General features: G+C 47.0%; 2 protein-coding genes across 2 annotated transcripts in view; one reads left to right on the top strand and one right to left on the bottom strand.

The window, feature by feature from the left end:
- LOC135077259 (unconventional prefoldin RPB5 interactor-like protein) overlaps positions 1-21,078 on the bottom strand; it is a 250,827-nt gene that overhangs the window by 7,083 nt on the left and 222,666 nt on the right. The window lies entirely within an intron of this gene.
- The window catches only part of LOC135076985 (NBAS subunit of NRZ tethering complex-like), a 43,954-nt gene that overhangs the window by 4,504 nt on the left and 18,372 nt on the right, over positions 1-21,078 (top strand). The window contains exons 8-28 of the mRNA XM_063971548.1: positions 297-524; positions 2,584-2,688; positions 3,073-3,159; positions 3,266-3,463; positions 3,989-4,114; positions 4,310-4,433; positions 4,525-4,664; positions 4,747-5,063; positions 5,360-5,684; positions 5,961-6,116; positions 7,218-7,354; positions 7,742-7,927; positions 11,748-11,853; positions 12,079-12,278; positions 12,842-12,954; positions 13,111-13,243; positions 15,530-15,662; positions 15,809-15,972; positions 16,263-16,457; positions 17,203-17,379; positions 20,200-20,314. Of these exons, the coding sequence (XP_063827618.1) occupies positions 297-524; positions 2,584-2,688; positions 3,073-3,159; positions 3,266-3,463; positions 3,989-4,114; positions 4,310-4,433; positions 4,525-4,664; positions 4,747-5,063; positions 5,360-5,684; positions 5,961-6,116; positions 7,218-7,354; positions 7,742-7,927; positions 11,748-11,853; positions 12,079-12,278; positions 12,842-12,954; positions 13,111-13,243; positions 15,530-15,662; positions 15,809-15,972; positions 16,263-16,457; positions 17,203-17,379; positions 20,200-20,314 (3,465 nt within the window). The remainder of the gene's footprint in view (positions 1-296; positions 525-2,583; positions 2,689-3,072; positions 3,160-3,265; positions 3,464-3,988; positions 4,115-4,309; positions 4,434-4,524; positions 4,665-4,746; positions 5,064-5,359; positions 5,685-5,960; positions 6,117-7,217; positions 7,355-7,741; positions 7,928-11,747; positions 11,854-12,078; positions 12,279-12,841; positions 12,955-13,110; positions 13,244-15,529; positions 15,663-15,808; positions 15,973-16,262; positions 16,458-17,202; positions 17,380-20,199; positions 20,315-21,078) is intronic.

Genomic DNA, 21,078 nt, shown 5'->3' with positions numbered 1-21,078 from the left:
TGCATCCAGCGCCGTCTTCAACGTCCGCTCGATGGGATTGAATTTTTTTGTCCATAACGAGGAAACATACAGGTTACCTGATGGAAAGTGATGATCAGGACGTGGGTGAAAGAGAGCTTCACCTGAAATCCTCAACCACAGAGGAACTGGCTATCTTACTTCCAACTGCTGGAACACAACCAACTATGCTGTTAACATTATTGTTTGAGTTTTCTTGACTTATCCCTGTACTTTTGTAACCGTGTCTGTGTAATACTGTGTATCCTATATTCAATTAAGTAGATCCTTTTTTCCAGGCTTTCATAGTCCAAATGGTGCTGTCGCCCGACGCCAGCCGCCTCGTCTGCCTGCACTGCAACGGTGACGTGTCAATATGGCGGCTGCCGCTTCTCAAGTTATTGCACCGGCACCCGCTCGCGTCGCAGCCGCAGCACGACCTGCGCAGCCCGCTCGTGAGCGACAAGCAAGCCAAGTGCGACGCCGCGACCTTCCTGGCGGCTGACGTCAACTGGTGGAGCAACGAGGTGAGTGTGACGTCACCGCGGCAACATGGCGGCACTACACGCTCGCGTCGCAGCCGCAGCACGACCTGCGCAGCCCGCTCGTGAGCGACAAGCAAGCCAAGTGCGAAGCTGCGACCTTCCTGGCCGCTGACGTCAACTGGTGGAGCAACGAGGTGAGTGTGACGTCACCGCGGCAACATGGCGGCACACACGCTCAGCCGCAGCACGACCTGCGCAGCCCGCTCGTGAGCGACAAGCAAGCCAAGTGCGACGCCGCGACCTTCCTGGCGGCTGACGTCAACTGGTGGAGCAACGAGGTGAGTGTGACGTCACCGCGGCAACATGGCGGCACTACACGCTCGCGTCGCAGCCGCAGCACGACCTGCGCAGCCCGCTCGTGAGCGACAAGCAAGCCAAGTGCGAAGCTGCGACCTTCCTGGCCGCTGACGTCAACTGGTGGAGCAACGAGGTGAGTGTGACGTCACCGCGGCAACATGGCGGCACACACGCTCAGCCGCAGCACGACCTGCGCAGCCCGCTCGTGAGCGACAAGCAAGCCAAGTGCGAAGCTGCGACCTTCCTGGCCGCTGACGTCAACTGGTGGAGCAACGAGGTGAGTGTGACGTCACTGCGGCAACATGGCGGCACTACACGCTCGCGTCGCAGCCGCAGCACGACCTGCGCAGCCCGCTCGTGAGCGACAAGCAAGCCAAGTGCGAAGCTGCGACCTTCCTGGCCGCTGACGTCAACTGGTGGAGCAACGAGGTGAGTGTGACGTCACCGCGGCAACATGGCGGCACTACACGCTCGCGTCGCAGCCGCAGCACGACCTGCGCAGCCCGCTCGTGAGCGACAAGCAAGCCAAGTGCGAAGCTGCGACCTTCCTGGCCGCTGACGTCAACTGGTGGAGCAACGAGGTGAGTGTGACGTCACCGCGGCAACATGGCGGCACACACGCTCAGCCGCAGCACGACCTGCGCAGCCCGCTCGTGAGCGACAAGCAAGCCAAGTGCGAAGCTGCGACCTTCCTGGCCGCTGACGTCAACTGGTGGAGCAACGAGGTGAGTGTGACGTCACTGCGGCAATATGGCGGCTGCCGCTTCTCAAGCTATTGCATCGTCACCCGCTCGCGTCGCAGCCGCAGCACGACCTGCGCAGCCCGCTCGTGAGCGACAAGCAAGTCAAGTGCGACGCCGCGACCTTCCTGGCGGCTGACGTCAACTGGTGGAGCAACGAGGTGAGTGTGACGTCACTGCGGCAACATGGTGGCTGTCGCTTCTCAAGCTATTGCAGCACCCGCTCGCGTCGCAGCCGCAGCACGACCTGCGCAGCCCGCTCGTGAGCGACAAGCAAGCCAAGTGCGACGCCGCGACTTTCCTGGCTGCTGACGTCAACTGCTGGAGCAACGAGGTGAGTGTGACGTCACTGCGGCAACATGGCGGCTGCCGCTGCTCAAGCTACTGCACCGGCACCCGCTCGCGTTCCAACCGCAGCACGATATGCGCAGCCCGCTCGTGAGCGACAAGCAAGCCAAGTGCGACTGAAGTCAACTGGTGGAGCAACGAGGTGAGTGTGATGTCACTGCGGCAATATGGCTGCCGCTCAAGCTTCTGCATCGCCAGCATGTGCCATCGTCTCGCTGTGTGACATTGAAGTCATCTTTACACGACGGCTGCAACATCTCTATAGATGCAACATATCTATATATTAGATCGTGAACAGGAGAGCGGTCGGGTCGTGAGCGAGAAACAGTTGAAATACGCTGTTCCAGAAATCGTAGCTGCCGGTGTCAACTGATGGAGAAATATCCAAAGTTGAATACATGGAATATAAATAAAGAATTTGTACTGTTTATTAATTTTGTCTCCTTATTACCCCTCCTATAAAATAAGATTTTAGATTTTTACGAACAACTCATTTCACAGATTTGTAAGAAATCGGCAGGAAAGCTTGTCTTTTTAACACAATTATAAAAAAAAATAGAATACATGGGTGTAACCTTTAAAAATTGTTTTAAAGTGAAATAAGCAAATGAGTGGGTGCGGACGGCGATTAAAGGAAATGTGTTTTCTTTTCACAGGAAATAATATTGTCGCGGTTCAGCGGCGCCGTCACGGTGTGCAATATTGAGAACATGGTCAACTTGCTGGGAAAGAAACCAGAGTTCTTCCAAGGGACGCCGCAGGTAATTTATTTTTAGGTATAGGAATTATAAAAAGGTTAAATAATGTCATTGCTTTTGAAGGTGAAAGCCCTCTGCGCTCATCTATTACCCGGTGAAGCTTGAGAAGCCCCCTGGTGCTACCAGCAAAGGCCTTCCGAAAAAATGTGCATAATTCAGTCGTAACGGAAAACCGAGCAGCTATGGCTGTTACACATTGGCTACATACTATTTTCTTGGTAGTTGGGTTTCTGCCGCGCTGGTAAACCAGTACACCCCGATGACTTTAATAAACCGGTTTCCCTATCCGCAACCCGGGGATGCGTCCTATGGCAGACCCAAAACTGCACACAGAGGTGGTATTCGATCTTAAGTGACGGCTTTATAGCTTAGTTATTATGGTTGCAGGTAACTTGCGCACACGATGGAGCGTTCATGGCTCTAGAATGCGAATCAAATGTGCTGCCGGCTAAGAAGTCTAGGAGTGACGAAAGTGTAAGTAAATTAAATAATGAAAAAGTATATTATTTCGTAAAATTAATTACTTTGTCCATTTGAGAATGGATGTCCTTGTCCACACTTCATAAAATTACGTTTTTAGATGGAAATGGTAAAAATAGAAGAAGCCATTGACGACTCGATGTACGAATTGGGCAAGGAGCTGCTTAAGTCCGTGTTATACGCCATCACGGACATGGAGACTTTCCAGCCGAAGCCGCGCCGCATCACGGTCGTGTCGCGGATCTATCGCTTGCTGGGCGTCAAGAGCACCACGCCCACTGAGTTATTTTCGAGGAAAGTGAGTGTTGGAAAATGTTTAAAAATCTTAATGTCACAAATAATTATAGATAATAACCTATAAACTATAGATTAATTTAAAATGTGTGTCCATAAAGTTACATAAATACCAAAAAGTAAAAAAATGTGATCACAACCACGTCTATCCAACGGAACAACACGCCACTAATCACAGTGGCATATTCTGCAGTTTTGATGTCAACTATCCATTAATGGTATTAAAGAGCAATTTTTTTTGCAAAAAACAGTGTACAATTTGCTTAAATGGCAAGAGAGGTATAGTGAACCAAATCGTATCGAGATTATTGACCTTTGGGTTCTGATCGGAGCTGGGTGTGGGTTGCGTCGTTGAGCGCGCCTGCGCGAACTTACGAATCGATTGAATAAGGGCGGCAACACACTGGGCGTTCAGACTGCTAGCTAGGCTTATAATTATATTGGTGGGGTTGACTTAACTCAGTCATAATTCCAGTGAAGTTATTTTAAGGTTTAAACCTTTTTTTCTGAACACTAATCATCATTTTAGATCGAAAGCGGCAGCTACAGCGAAGCGCTAACATTAGCCGAAACTTTCAAGTTGGACAGCGACCTGGTTTACCAACAACAATGGAGGAAGAATCCTGTCTCAACTGATGCCATACAAAAATATCTGGTAAAGTTACAATTACATAAATATTTGGTAGATATAGTGAGACAGATTTAATTTTCATTTACTTATTTTCAAATGAGAAGCTGATCATTGTAGTTAATTGTTGCCACTTACCTTCTACATTGATCATTAGATTATTATTAGAGTTAAATTGAAGAAATCGAATGTTATGCTAAATTAGTTGCTATGTTATTTTAGAGTAAAGTATCAAAGAAGATTTGGGCCGTCCATCAGTGTGTAGACCGTTTGCCAGAAACGCTACCTGCAGCTAAAGAACTATTACAGTTTGGTTTGGAGTTAACCAATGAACATATTTTACATGGTAAGTTGTCACTCTTCATTTCCCTGCGTATTTCTGGCCTATTTAATTGACATGCATTTTCTTTACCTGCAATATTTTTATGTATTTTTAGAGATCAACAAAGATCGTGATGAAGATGATCTGAAGGACCCCGATGATATTCGTCTGGAAGATCTTAATTCTTATACCAGTGAGTTGCTGAGGTGTCGTCACGTCATGCTCTTTTATAAAGAACGCCTGAAGCTATACGAGGTATGTATCACACTTAATATCAAATAAAGTATCAAGAATGCTTGGTTAGACATCGGAATTTATAATAAAAAAAATGTTTCAGTCGATTCTAAAGAGTGAGAAGTCAATATACGCTAAAGACGAGTACGACCGCCTTCGCAGCCACAGCCTCGTGCACAGTTCCATAGAGATCGCCAAAGAAGGCCGCATAGACGCGCTCACTTGTCTATGGCCAAACATCAAATCTGTGGCCATGCAGCTGACAGTACTGGAGCACTTGCCAGAGACAATTAATCCGTTGGAGTACCAACATCTTTTGCCGACGAAGCACCCATTCAAACATTGGTTCGACAAAAAGTCTCCTATCAAGGTTAAAGCAACGGAGTATGAGCATGATTGGTGCAGGAAGGAAATCTTCAGGTTACTATTTTTTTAACCATCTTTTTTTATCTCAGTTTTTAGCAGTTGAAGTTTCGTAACTTTTTTTAGACCGTCTACATTTGTATGCTTATGAGGGATCAAATCAACTGTCATATGGTTTATTTTCTCTTCATTTACTATTTCTTTACAAAAATGGTATAAGAACATGGACACTCTTTTTTGCACACAACACAAAACTGTCAATAACTAAACCCAAAAATTTTTATTTCACAATATAGGCGGACTCTTCTCGACGTTACTTTTTCTAGTTTTTAAAACTATTTGTTTTCAAATAGATCCATATGGAGTTCCAACTGGTCAGAAGACACGACGCCCGAGAGCGAGGCCCCAGCAGCTCTGACCACGGTCACAGACCACGATATTGCGGACTGGTACAACAAGCGAGCGCGTGAGATCGAAGAACGTAGCGGTCTCGCTTCATATGCGCTACACTTGGTCACTTTAGCCACAGTCGGTGGCGGCGTTGAAGGCCTAGACCTTATCATGTTCCACCTACTGACGTTGGATACGCTGATATATGATATTAATGTGGAAGGGGTGACGCTTGCGTTCATTGAGAAGCTTTCGACGCTTCACACTTGCATGCTGCTGATGAAGATGGTAAGTGTTGATATTTGGTAGAAATGTTCATTTTTAATGCAAAATCGCCCCTGTTGCAAAGGACATAAGATGCAAAATTAAATTCTTAGTAACTAATAACTATATTTGTTTTATGTTATTGTCTATGATTGTTGCCTGTGTCCTTTAAGTTAGTTTTTTTTTTATTAAACCATGTAGGTTATGTTAGGTATGTCACATATACATGGAAAAAAAACTTTGCTGATTCGAAATCTCACTATTAACTCCCAAATAATCTTCAAACTTTTCTGTTGTTAGTCCACGCCAGCGACGTTCGTGGCAGATCTGAAGGCGTTCGTGATTCCGTTCCTGAAGCGCTATGAGAACTTGACGCTGAACAAAGCCGCCTGCATCCACGGGCTCACTGACTACCTCCAAAATATTAGCACTGACGACCTTTCCATGATACTGTTGGTACGTTTATTTTATCATGTAGTCTCTAGTTAATTTTACGTAGCGGGTACTTCAAAATCATTGTAATCTGAAGCACCGCCTAGACAGAAAAAACTTGCTTTTTTTACCAGAAGTAAATGTTGGAGCGCTCCCCACGCAAATCGGACGGGTTAAAAAGCTGATTTAGTATCTTTATCCCTTACTTTTTAGTAGTATTATATAATGCACATTAACTGCCACGCTGAGCAGAAATATTAAGAGACATCCAACTAATAAAGTCCTAATACCGTGAGCATAAGGTGCATTATATCATCGAACCGCCGAGACGTACCAATTTCTGCGCGCATTTTATGGACTCAACCCGAAATATATCCGATGTCAACGGCTTACTAGACGACATGCCTGCACGCCGTTTATGGATTCAATCTGAAATATACCTGATGTCAACGGCTTACGGATCGTATTCCCTTGTTACTATTATACTCTGCTCTGAACTGCTTGTCTACCTTTTGAGACGACACCATAGAGTTACCATTCATGCAGCAGGTGTTACAATCTCCCAACGAGTTTGAGATGGACGTGCGGACGCACCTGGACCTGATGTCAAAGACTTACGTATCTTATTCCCTTGTTGCTACTTCTACACTGTCCTCAACTGCTTTGTCTACCTCTTGAGTCAACACTATAGGGTTACTATCAGCATCAGAGTCCACACACTGTAGGGTTACCATTTATGCAGGTGCTGCAATCGCCCAACGAGTTCGAGCTGGACGTGCGCACGCACCTGGACCTGATGTCAAAGACTTACTTACCTTATTCCTTTGTTGCTCCCATTCTGCTCTGCCCTGAACTTCGCCTGCCTTTGAGTCGACATACTATAGCAGGGTTTCCCATTTTTTTTGCCAAGGAACCCTAATTGATTATACTTTTCCTAGCGAAACCCCCGTACTACTCCGCCCTGCCCCTCCCTTGTGCGTTAACAAGTCGGTGCGAGCGAACAACGTCGGTCACGAAACGTGGGATAATATTTTTTACGGAACCCTTGCGGCCTTTCCACGGAACCCCAGGGTTCCGCGGACCACCATTTAACCGCTGTACTATAGGGTACCATCATTCATGCAGGTGCTGCAATCTCCCAACGAGTTCGAGCTGGACGTGCGCACGCACCTGGACCTGGTGGAGCGCTGCCTGTTCGCGCACACCGGCACCGACCAGCTCGAGAAGGCCATCCTCATGCTGGACACCATCCTCAAGGAGTCGTATGTATTTGAACATATACGTATACGTTTATGCACGAGAAGTCCTCATGATAGATCACAAGTAATGATCATCTGCAGTCGATATGGATCGTTTCTCCTAGGGATAAGAACTTATGTTTAACAGAGAATTAAAATATTTGTCCTTCTGTAGCATATGCGGCACATAGATATATCGTCGTTAAAATCATAGTACCTACATTTTTGATCTCCCTCCATCTCGTGAGCAATGCCGTCATTTACCACAGAATAATTCAAGGATTCGCACGCGTGTTACTGAATATAATTTGCGATACCATTCAAGCTTATTAGTTTTGTTCGAAATAAACCGTAATAAAATCGAATTCACCCAAAAACTATCTGTATCTATAACACTATTTTTCGTCACAGGGATGGCAGCATCTCTGAGAGCGAGCTAGTGCGGCGCGTGGGCATCCTTCAGAAGCTGGTGTCGGGCTGCGAGCGCATGGCGCGGCGCGGCGTCAAGCTGTCGCTGCAGGACCTACGAGCTGTCTACACCGAGCACCCGCAGGCCAAGATGCTGCTCATACGACTCTCCCGCACCCTGGCCCTCGAGTGAGTATCCATCTTTACTTTAAACCAGTCCACAGCTGAATGTAAGCTCCAACTCCTCAAAGACTGCGAGTGCATGGCGCGGCGCGGCGTCAAGCTGTCGCTGCAGGACCTACGAGCCTTCTACACCGAGCACCCGCAGGCCAAGATGCTGCTCATACGGCTCTCCCGGACTTTGGCCCTCGAGTGAGTATCCATCTTTACTTTGAACCAGTCCACAGCTGAATGTAAGCTCCAACTCCTCAAAGACTGCGAGTGCATGGCGCGGCGCGGCGTCAAGCTGTCGCTGCAAGACTTACGAGCTGTCTACACCGAGCACCCGCAGGCCAAGATGCTGCTCATACGGCTCTCTCGGACTTTGGCCCTCGAGTGAGTACACATTATGACTTTAAAAACATAGTCCACAGCTGAATGTAAGCTCCCACTCAAAGACTGCGGGCGCGTGGCGCGGCGCGGCGTCAAGCTGTCGCTGCAGGACCTACGAGCTGTCTACACCGAGCACCCGCAGGCCAAGATGCTGCTCATACGGCTCTCCCGGACTTTGGCCCTCGAGTGAGTGTCCATCTTTACTTTAAACCAGTCCACAGCTGAATGTAAGCTCCAACTTCTCAAAGACTGCGAGTGAATGGCGCGGCGCGGCGTCAAGCTGTCGCTGCAAGACTTGCGAGCTGTCTACACCGAGCACCCGCAGGCCAAGATGCTGCTCATACGACTCTCCCGGACTTTGGCCCTCGAGTGAGTATCCGTCTTTACTTTAAACCAGTCCACAGCTGAATGTAAGCTCCCACTCCTCAAAGACTGCGGGCGCGTGGCGCGGCGCGGCGTCAAGCTGTCGCTGCAGGACTTACGAGCTGTCTACACCGAGCACCCGCAGGCCAAGATGCTGCTCATACGGCTCTCCCGGACTTTGGCTCTCGAGTGAGTATCCTTCTTTACTTTAAACCAGTCCACAGCTGAATGTAAGCTCCAACTCCTCAAAGACTGCGAGTGCATGGCGCGGCGCGGCGTCAAGCTGTCGCTGCAAGACTTACGAGCCGTCTACACCGAGCACCCGCAGGCCAAGATGCAGCTTATACGGCTCTCCCGGACCCTGGCTTTCGAGTGAGTACACATCATCTCTTTAAAAACATATAGTCTACAGCTGAATGTAAGCTCCCACTCCTCAAAGACTGCGAACGCATGACGCGGTGCGGCGTCAAGCTGTCGCTGCAGGACCTACGAGCTGTCTACACCGAGCACCGGCAGGCCAAGATGCTGATCATACGGCTCTCCCGGACTTTGGCTCTCGAGTGAGTTTCCATCATTATCCTACCCATTAGCGTACCCTAAAACTTGTACGGGTGCCCGCCTCGCGCCGCGCGTGTTGATACGTCACACGCATGCGCAGTCATGTCAGGGCAGTGTCACACATTTATCGATACCGACACGTGTGTGTGGGGGGGCTCCAGGATTTCGAAATCCTGTTGTCCTCCCCAGGGGGGCCAAACAGGGGGGACAGCAGGACTGCACCAGTTTTAGCGGAAGCCCTAAGACTCGCCCAGAAGCGCCAGAGACCATGTTTCCTGCTTTTTTAGCCAGCCAATACCAACAATATCTTTCTAAAATCTTTGATTTGTCGAACACGCGGTGTCTTGCACTTCGAGACGTGGTCTACGACACTCAAGTCAATTTTTTACCCTCCACCTTTTGTCCAATGTCATTTTAACTGGCTATGTTCTTGAACAATTTTTATGTGGATTGTGGATGTTCACAAAAGGAAGCACCTTCTCGTTGTGCACTTATTGATAGACACAGCAGGACCAGTGGGCACTAAGCAAATTACTTTATCATATTTCTATGTCTATGATATTATGTTCTCGTTTCCATTTACTGTAATTTAAACCACTGTAAGAAGATTAATATGAATAAGAACAGCAAGAATGAAGAAGACGTCAGTCCAGGCTACCCCCCGTTGATGTCCCCGTGGTTGAAGGTTATTGCCCGGGTGCCAACAGTGGGGATGCTTGTGCTGGCTGCCCACCACCAGAAGATATATTTGTTTCTACCAAACAATGAAAATTGATATGTTGCCGTGTTGATTTGTATCTATTTTTTCATGTAAACATGTTTCCCCTACTCTAGAAAACTATTCGGACTGGAATATTAATCAACTTTATTACCATCACTTGTCTTAAAGTTCAGAGAAAATCGATAATAATAAGTTATTCAAATTCAAATTCAAATGATTTATTTCTTAAAATATGGTACAGTCATAAGGTCTTAACTATTACAATAAAGGTCCATCATATTTTGCCATGTGGCGTAGAAATGTCAGATTAATGTTTTATGAGATATTAAATTTCAAAATTTGTCATTCAGGAAATCGTCTATAGTATAATAACATTTGTTTTTCAATAGTAATGTCAATTTCTTTTTAAATAATTGAAATGTTAACTCTTTTATGTCATTTGGTAATTTATTGAATATTATTGGACCCATACCGAGAACGCTTTTCCGCAACAATGCTGTATTATAGCCACCTACACTGAGAGCGTTTTGGTATTGGGTACGCATTGGTCTAAACCTAGTTTGCGAGAATTTGACAAAAAGATGGGGGTTGGATTTAATAATATTGTGTGTTATTTCTTTCTTTTACCAACCCCTTAAATGTTAAAATCCACGTTTAATACCTATGGACCGAATGCAATTCTGGAGTAGAAAAACAGGATTTGAAACAACGTTTGTAAACTATTTAATAGACCATAGAAATAAAGACATTTTTGATTTGGACTTTGAAACTATGACATTTAAAATGTTTCTTTATTATGTACCTACAACAAATTTTAATGTAATAGATACTTTTTAGGTAATGTTTGAACGAGTTAGAAAATACATGAAGAAGAAGAAGACTCAAGAATTTCGTCGCTGGAGTGTATATTTTGTCCGGAAGGGCCCCCCCGACGTTGTTTTCCCGGTTTTATTGGTACGGGGGGACAACGTCGGGGAAGTTCTACCAGACTTAATAACTACGAAGACTGAAGACGGCCTGCTGAAGAATCTATTACATGATTTGTGTTTCTGAAATTTAAATCTGTAACTACATTTTATTGTATAGCACTTATTGTAAAAAAAACATGCCTTACTCTTGTGAAATTTCTCTGAAAGAGACAATCACACTGTAAGTTGTATACTGCCCTTTAAAACACTGTATAAGTGTATACTGTACCACAGAATAATAATAAGTACTACGTACAGAAGTTTTACTTCGCGAAGGTATTTAAAAAAATGTATGCTCAATGTCATTAACAATATGGTGTAATTTAGCCTGTCTCAAGAGTCAAGCACCATTTTGTTGACAAACGTCAGTGATCGGCACTGCGCCGAAGCTATAGGGCTGACTTCGGTAAAATGATGTGACGTGAGGTGCCAATCTGCGGAAAATGGCGGAGGAAATATCTACATGATTTAGTATGAATTATCATGAATAATATTAACTACTTAATTTACCTCTCAGTGTCTTGAGGCAACTTAAAAAAGTACATTCTGTGTTTTTATTATTATTTAGGCAGTTAAATACTGCACAGTATTTAGTACACCATTTTCTTTATTTTCTTCCATCATACACAAGAATACGCGTGCGTGAGTCAATGTTCGCTCGTATGTGAGGCCTTCTCGAATAGTATCCTGTAGGTGGGCCATCGTGCGTGTTTTGTTTTCGATGTAAACACGCGGAGATGAACAGGCTTGACTGTACCCAATATTAAGATTGTAATGCTTTCTATACTGTCCTCTATTCATGTTTTTGCGATGTCGTTACTTAAAAGTTTAAATTGTTCTATTTTAGGGGTGAGAAGCCGTCTCCACAAGACTGGGCGGAGCTGCTCAAAGACTTACTGGAGCTGCAGTCAAACCTGTTCTTGTTATGCATCACCAAGGATGAAGTTTACGAGGTAGGTGAATACTTTTATTGCCATAATTTTTAAGGCATTAAAATCTCCACAGTGGCAGTAACTCGACAGTCATTTGCACTCTTGCCTAAATAAATTCAATCAAAACTAAACAAGCGCTTTCTCAGTTATAAGGTCGCACAATTAAGTTTAGGGTCAATAGTGTCGTAATGCGAAAGAAGAAGATACAACACATTTAATTGACTGACTGTTATAATCTCTTCAAAGATCTACGCATCCGCTCTGCTATCATCAGGCGATACGAACAGCATTAAGCTAGCTTCGGACGTGCTGACGTGCTCGCCGAACGCTCGGCGCGGCGCGCACAACGTGCCGTATGCTCGCAGCGTGCACCTCGTCACCATCGCAGCGCGCGAGTACTTCAACTCGGCGTCATCGCTCAACGACACCGCGCTCGAGGCGCCGAGGTAAACACGCCTTTATTATGTAGATAAATAGGTACTATTTTCAGAAGGACATAGCGACTTGTATTGTAGGTAGACTCTAAGCCCCCTTATAACAAAAAATGTCAAAACCGGGACGAACACTGGTCTAGCTTTTTGTAATAAGGGGGTAGAATTTTTTCAATGGTAATTTAATGAGCAATGTAAGTGGTAAAAAAATTGTGGACGTCTTAAAAAGCGAATAAGGGATAATAAATATGGGAACATCAGTCGTTCCTAACCCGTCTGGTCATCGTGGGGAGAGTTGTTCAAATCCTCGATTTCCCTCTGGTATAATTATAAGCATCGTGCTCCTGCAGTGGAGACCAAATGACCTGCTGAAAATATCAATGTTACAAAAATAATAAAATTATTGAATAAAAAGAACCCATCGTAAAAATGAACTAAAAAGATAAAAACAAGACAACTCTGCCTTAGTGTTCACAAATGCAGTCGGAGGCATCAATGACTAATTATTTTGTTGGTGATATGTATTTGATGTCTCTGACTGCATTTGTGAACACTGCTGAAACCTAATGTTGTTTTAGGTGTTGCTTGCAATTGATTCAAGAGGGGAATCCCGAGATAGAAGAGGAGCTGGATCTTATTGCATCCCTTCAAATCTTAAGCGCTTTCGATTTGAACCTTCTTCCTATTCAAGGTACAGGGATTTTTTTACTATTAATTGTTCCAAGTTACAAAATATATGCACTATAATTAGGTTTACTTTACTGAAGCTTTATGATTCCGTCTATCTACTAGACCATGTTTAAAGAAATGGGTTGTCTGTAAATCAATTGTTCATTTTTAATTTTAGTTCGTCTATGCGAGGACCGGATGACGCTGATCGAAGATTGCTTGAAAGCGGACCCTAACGCTTATCTGGCGAGTCACAAGCTGCTCAAACTGGCGAAGCTCCTGCGAGTGTCTGGCAATGACGAACATTTGAGGTTAGTAGCAAAGTGTGTACCCGTGGATACTATTCATTCACGATTTGTTTGAATCCATTGTAACTTTTTTAAATTGTATTATGGGTAACGTAAGCGCCAAGATCAACATCTTTTCAGGCTTCAGGCATAAAGGCGAAAGACATTATATGAAGAAGACAACACATCAATCAATGGACATTTAAAGGTGTTTCCCATTTCTACGGAATAAGCGCGCATGTAGAGATGTATAATACTCCATGCCCGCTTATTCTGTATGAATGTGCTAGACCTTTGCGCGGCAGAAGAGAACAAACATCTTATGTAGAAAAAACTTGAAGACCTTTTCTGGCGTGGGCCGGCTCATCTTCCACTCATGTGTTAGTAGAAGATGAGCCCGCTCAAGCTAAGAATCTCACATCAGAAGCTTCCAGAAAGAAGATTCGAAGACAAAGGTCTATACCCATTTCTACGGAATAAGCGCGCATGTAGAAGTGTGTTCCATGCGCGCTTATTCTGCAGGAATGTGTTAGAACCTTTCCGCTGGTGGAGCGAGCTAGTTGAAGAAATGAGAAGATAAGCTAATTCTGTTATTGGCTGACACACCCTCTTCATTTTGTTCTTTACAGAATAAAGAGGGCGCGTCAGCTGGTTCGAAGCGACTGATATGTGTGTGTCTATTTCTACTAGTACCTACTTTTGAAATCTATGTATAGTCAGCACATAAGACCAGAAATTCGTTGCAAAGTAACCTCTGTTACAATAATTGTATAAGATGCCACGCTGTGTTTAGCTTGATGTACTGTCAACTAGATCACTGGAAATGTATCTGATTGTTATTAATCGTAAGTATTTGTGTATCTAATCTATTACCTAATTTTAAAATCTGTTTACATCACTGTTGGAAATGTGTTTAATTATTACTAACCATATTTGTGTGTCTACCTACTGCCTAATTCGAAAATGTAACTAATTGTTAACAACCGTATTTATGTGTCTATCCTACTGCCTAATTTGAAATGTATCTAATTGTTAACAACCGTATTTATGTGTCTATTCTACTACCTAATTTGAAATGTATCTAATTGTTAACAACCGTATTTATGTGTCTATCCTACTACCTAATTTGAAATGTATCTAATTGTTAACAACCGTATTTATGTGTCTATTCTACTACCTAATTTGAAATGTATCTCATTGTTAACAACCGTATTTATGTGTCTATCCTACTACCTAATTTGAAATGTATCTAATTGTTAACAACCGTATTTATGTGTCTATTCTACTACCTAATTTGAAATGTATCTAATTGTTAACAACCGTATTTATGTGTCTATTCTACTACCTAATTTGAAATGTATATAATTGTTAACAACCGTATTTATGTGTCTATTCTACTACCTAATTTGAAATGTATCGAATTTTTAACAACCGTATTTGTGTGTCTATTCTACTACCTAATTTGAAATGTATCTCATTGTTAACAACCGTATTTATGTGTCTATCCTACTACCTAATTTGAAATGTATCTAATTGTTAACAACCGTATTTATGTGTCTATTCTACTACCTAATTTGAAATGTATCTAATTGTTAACAACCGTATTTATGTGTCTATTCTACTACCTAATTTGAAATGTATCGAATTTTTAACAACCGTATTTGTGTGTCTATTCTACTACCTAATTTGAAATGTATCGAATTTTTAACAACCGTATTTGTGTGTCTATTCCACTGTCTAATATTAAAATGTATCTAAAGCCTTTACTTGTTCATGACAATACGAATATTTGTGTGCTTATTCTATTTGCGTTCAAAATCAACATCATTATATCATTCGAATTGCATCTTTTCTATTGTAGCTTGAATCAAGATCAGTGTGTAATTTTTATAATTGATCAAATAAAAGGATCGATGTAACTGTTACAATGCAACAACTGATCATAGTTCTTGCAACTCACGAAGGCAAGTGAGCTTTACTTGTGTGTGTACGTGTACATGCACAAGTTCAAAACTTTAGAAAACCGAACAATAGCGAGCCACCACACATGTAAAGCTCACTCGCCTTCGTGAATTGCAACAACTATAGCTGACGATTGGTGTCAATGAGGGTTTTCGCGAATGAAAAATCCGCCAGATGGCAATACGTAGTCGCGAGGTCCAAATGCTGCATGATTGGTTATTTTTGACATGACATTGACAGATATTGCAAAATCCACCAATCACGCAGCAGTCAGACCCCACATCCAGGTCCCGCCATCTAGCGGATCTTTCATTCGCGAAAACCCTCATTATTATATTCCCTGCGCAGGGAAGCCCGCGTGTTGCAACTAGTGGGCAGCGCGGCTATTAATGCGGGCCCGGCCGGCTGGGGCGCGGCGGCTGACGCGGCGCGGCGGCTGGCGGCGCTGCACCACGCGCCCGCGGCTGCTCTATTAGCGCATGTAGCGAGAGTTGCGCACGCGCACGCTGACCTTGATACGCGCCGGTATTTGCTTGCGGCGGCGGCTGCGCATCAACCCGCTGATGGGTTAGAGGACGTGCTTACGACCAGGTAATACTGTTTGAACACGGTATTGTTAATGAGCAGGGAATACAAACTATGCTAGTTAACTCCGCGCCCGCGGCGGCGCTGCTGGCGCATGTAGCGAGGGTTGCCCACGCGCACGCTGACCTTGATACGCGCCGGTATCTGTTGGCAGCGGCCGCGGCGCATCAACCTGCAGACGGGCTGGAGGACGTGCTCACCACTAGGTAAGACTGTTTACAATATTGTTCATAAGCAGGGAATACAAACTATGCTAGCTCAAGTGGGTAGTCTAGCTAGCTAGGGGCTAGTAGGGCGCGGCGGCTGGCGGCGCTGTACCATGCGCCCGCGGCCGCTCTATTAGCGCATGTAGCGAGGGTTGCGCACGCGCTCGCTGACCTTGATACGCGCCGGTATTTGCTTGCGGCGGCGGCTGCGCATCAACCTGCAGACGGGTTGGAGGACGTGCTCACCACTAGGTAATGCATTGTATGAATAAGGTATTCTGAAACTGTAGGCAATACAAACTAGGTATATTAGCTGACGCGGCGCGGCGGCTGGCGGCGCTGCACCACGCGCCCGCGGCGGCGTTGCTGGCACATGTAGCGAGGGTTGCGCACGCGCACGCTGACCTTGATACGCGCCGGTATCTGTTGGCAGCGGCGGCGGCGCATCAACCCGCTGATGGACTGGAAGATGTGCTTACGACCAGGTAAGACTGGTTGAGCAGAATATTGTTAATGAGCAGGGAATACAGACTATGCTAGCTCAAGTGGGCAGCGTAGCTAGCTAGGACCTATGGCGCGGCGGCTGGCGGCGCTGCACCACGCGCCCGCGGCTGCTCTATTAGCGCATGTAGCGAGGATTGCGCACGCGCACGCTGACCTTGATACGCGCCGGTATTTGCTTGCGGCGGCGGCTGCGCATCAACCTGCAGATGGGTTGGAGGACGTGCTCACCACTAGGTAATGCATTGTATGAATAAGGTATTCTGAAACAATAGGCAATACAAACTAGGTATATTAGCTGACGCGGCGCGGCGGCTGGCGGCGCTGCACCACGCGCCCGCGGCTGCTCTATTAGCGCATATGTAGCGAGGGTTGCGCACGCGCACGCTGACCTTGATACGCGTCGGTATCTGCTTGCGGCGGCGGTTGCGCATCAACCCGCTGATGGGTTGGAGGACGTGCTTACGACTAGGTAAGACTGTTTGAGCACGATATTGTTAGTGAGCAGAGAATACAAACTATGCGGCGAGGCGGCTGGCGGCGCTGCACCACGCGCCCGCGGCGGCATTGCTGGCACATGTAGCAAGGGTTGCGCACGCGCACGCTGACCTTGATACGCGCCGGTATTTGTTGGCAGCGGCCGCGGCGCATCAACCCGCTGATGGATTAGAGGACGTGCTCACTACTAGGTAAGACTGTTTGAACACGATATTGTTCATGAGCAGGGAGTACAAACTATGCGGCGCGGCGGCTGGCGGCGCTGCACCACGCGCCCGCGGCCGCTCTATTAGCGCATGTAGCGAGGGTTGCGCACGCGCACGCTGACCTTGATACGCGCCGGTATCTGTTGGCAGCGGCCGCGGCGCATCAACCCGCTGATGGGCTGGAAGATGTGCTTACGACTAGGTAATGCATTGTATGAACAAGGTATTCTTAAACTGTAGGCAATACAAACTAGGTGTATTAGCTGACGCGGCGCGGCGGCTGGCGGCGCTGCATCATGCGCCCGTGGCCGCTCTATTAGCGCATGTAGCGAGGGTTGCGCACGCGCACGCTGACCTTGATACGCGCCGGTTGGCGGCGGCGGCTGCGCATCAACCTGCTGATGGCTTGGAGGACGTGCTTACGACCAGGTAATGCATTGTCTGAATAAGGTATTCTGAAACTGTAGGCAATACAAACTAGGTATATTAGCTGACGCGGCGCGGCGGCTGGCGGCGCTGCGCCACGCGCCCGCGGCTGCTCTATTAGCGCATGTAGCGAGGGTTGCGCACGCGCACGCTGACCTTGATACGCGCTGGTATTTGCTTGCGGCGGCGGCTGCGCATCAACCCGCTGATGGATTAGAGGACGTGCTCACCACTAGGTAATGCATTGTCTAAATAAGGTATTCTGAAACTGTAGGCAATACAAACTAGGTGTATTAGCTGACGCGGCGCGGCGGCTGGCGGCGCTGCACCATGCGCCCGCGGCTGCTCTATTAGCGCATGTAGCGAGAGTTGCGCACGCGCACGCTGACCTTGATACGCGCCGGTATTTGCTTGCGGCGGCGGCTGCGCATCAACCTGCAGACGGATTGGAGGATGTGCTCACCACCTGGTAATGCATTGTCTGAATAAGGTATTCTGAAACTGTAGGCAATACAAACTAGGTGTATTAGCTGACGCGGCGCGGCGGCTGGCGGCGCTGCACCATGCGCCCGCGGCTGCTCTATTAGCGCATGTAGCGAGAGTTGCGCACGCGCACGCTGACCTTGATACGCGCCGGTACCTATTGGCGGCAGCCGCGGCGCATCAACCTGCAGACGGGTTGGAGGACGTGCTCACCACTAGGTAAGACTGTTTGAACACGTTATTGGTAATGAGCAGGGAATACAAACTATGCGGCGCGGCGGCTGGCGGCGCTGCACCACGCGCCCGCGGCTGCTCTATTAGCGCATGTAGCGAGGGTTGCGCACGCGCACGCTGACCTTGATACGCGCCGGTATTTGCTTGCGGCGGCGGCTGCGCATCAACCCGCAGACGGATTGGAGGATGTGCTAACCACTAGGTAAGACTGTTTGAGCACGACATTGTTAATGAGCAGAGAATACAAACTAATGCTAGCTCAAGTGGGTTGTCTAGCTAGCTAGGGGCTAGTAAGGCGCGGCGGCTGGCGGCGCTGCACCATGCGCCCGCGGCCGCTCTATTAGCGCATGTAGCGAGGGTTGCGCACGCGCACGCTGACCTTGACACACGTCGGTATTTGCTTGCGGCGGCGGCTGCGCATCAACCCGCTGATGGGCTGGAGGACGTGCTTACGACCAGGTAAGACTTGAACACAATATTGTTAAACAACAGGGAATACAAACTATGCTAGCTCACAAAGTGCGGCAGCTGGCCGAGCTACACAACGCGCCTGTGGACGCGCTGCTTGCACACGTAGCGAGAGTTGTGCACGCACACGCTGACCTTGATACACGCCGGTATTTGCTTGCGGCGCAAGGTAATGCAGTTTAACCAGTTAATGCATTGTATGAACAAAGTATTCTTAAACTTTAAGCAATACAAACTATGCTAGCTCAAATGGCGCACGCGCTTGGAGACTTGGATATGCGCCGGTAGCCTTATTGGCAGCTGCGCCCGCGCTGTCAGCTGTTCTTTGTTGAGGAGGACAATAGATAATTCTGCTAATGGGCGTTAGTTCAATTTCATGTTGTTGTTTTACATAAGGCGTTTTTCAGCTAAGCAATGCAACGGTCTCGATTTTTTCTTGGTATAACGTTGTTATTTCTAGTGTTTTCCTTAAGATGTGTCGGTGGACTCACGCTTGGCACTGCAATACGCGCCGCTTCGTACTGTTGTGCCCTTAATGGTCAGTCACTAAGGGCACCACTGTACGCGGCGGCGACGACCTCGACGCCGGCGGCATGGCATCAAACCACAGACGGGATAAAAGACTGCGTGCTTACGACCTCTGTTATACTCGTAAGTCTTCTTTCAAAATCAAAATTATCTTTATTTGTATAGACTAAATAAATTAGTACTTACAAATCGTCAAATGCTCTTAAGGAGCCTATACATGTCTCATTCTTTTTTTGCCCTACCAGCGCTTCGAGACAAACATTTGGCAAGTGCTGAGAAGAAGCGCCGCAACAAACTCAGTCACCACTGTCTGCCGGTTTAAAATATAAAAAATTAGGAAGTTACAATACATTCAGAAGCAAGTTTCATTCTACACACGCCCCGGCAATAACTACCTTATCTTCGGTCGTTCGTTTCAGCCAAATGACTTCCACTGCTGGACAAAGGCCTCCCCCAACGTTTTCCACAATAAACGGTTCTGCGCTGCCCGCATCCAGGTTCTTCCCGTGACCTTTACCAGATCGTCGGTCCAGTTAGTAGGAAGCCTGCCCACGCTACGTCTTCCAGCCCGTGGTCGCCACTCGAGAACCTTATCTTTGTACATTATTGCAACATCAGATCTTCGGCCACGTGGAGCTGTATCGACTCCTTATTATAGTCTGGTCTGCGAGTACGTAGAATTTTGTCCAATGTCGCGACTGTGCGACGGGCGCCCGCAGTGAGTGTGCGAGCGCGACAGCAACATAATTACGCGCGAGCGATAAGGATGGGTAGCTTGGGGTCATTGGACAATATTCTACGTGCTCACGACCGGGCTTTTCACCACTTATTTTTTTACTGGCACAAAACATGAGTTTTGATATGTACATGTTCTCATTTACAGACTGGCACTCGAGCTCGAAGATTTGCAACCAATGGCAGCAGCTCTGAGGGAGCAACCACACCTGAGCGAGCGCTGGCCTTCCACCGATGATGAATTTGACGACGCTATCACCACAGTAAGTGATTTGTGTTACATTGAAAATTATAAGTATTTTTAGAGCATTTTCTTGAACCTTATCAGCAGACATGAAGAAACGTTGACAAATGGATATTTACATTAATAAACATAAAAACGATAGCTCGTTCGCACGCGTCGAGGCGGTGGGCGCGACTGGCAATAAGGTCGAATTTAGAAAAGACGCCGGCGACCGTTGGTGAGAGCGCGCCGGCAGAGCGCGCGAGCCCGTGAGTTGTAAAATAAAGCCCGCCAAACTCGAATGCGAGCATTAACCGCAGAGGTCGCGTTACAACCTCCCCCTCTGACCAAGACATAGCGCCCTCGCGTCAAGGTCAGCAAATGATACCTTGGGTCTACTACGCCTATGCCTCTGACTGAGCCGTTTCGGCGGTCCATCGCCTACGGACGGGGTCAGCTGTGGGACGCGATACCTTCCTGCGTGTTCCTCCGGCCAGTATGCAGTACTCGCGGCCTCCCTAACATGACGAAATCGGTTTCGTCGATATAAATCGCCAGCGGAATAATAGCGCGCGGAATGAATATGACGTGCTTCGTCAGCGGGGTTGATGACCTCAATTACATTATGGAACCCCTTGTAGGGCCCTCTCCTTCCCCTAGACGGAACGTCGGATGGCAGCATGTCACGTGACTCTGGGTACTCGATTTGGTTCTTACTAAAAGAAGCTAAATCAACATTGGCACAACATGGATGAAGTGGGTTTCCGGGAGCCTCCCCCTGCATTGAACCTGCCCCGGGGCAAT

The sequence above is a fragment of the Ostrinia nubilalis genome, chromosome 1 (genome assembly GCF_963855985.1).
Source record: "Ostrinia nubilalis chromosome 1, ilOstNubi1.1, whole genome shotgun sequence".
In the NCBI taxonomy this organism is placed as follows: domain Eukaryota; kingdom Metazoa; phylum Arthropoda; class Insecta; order Lepidoptera; family Crambidae; genus Ostrinia; species Ostrinia nubilalis.
The sequence above is the reverse complement of the archived record's forward strand: the minus strand, read 5'-3'. Positions and strand labels throughout refer to the sequence as shown.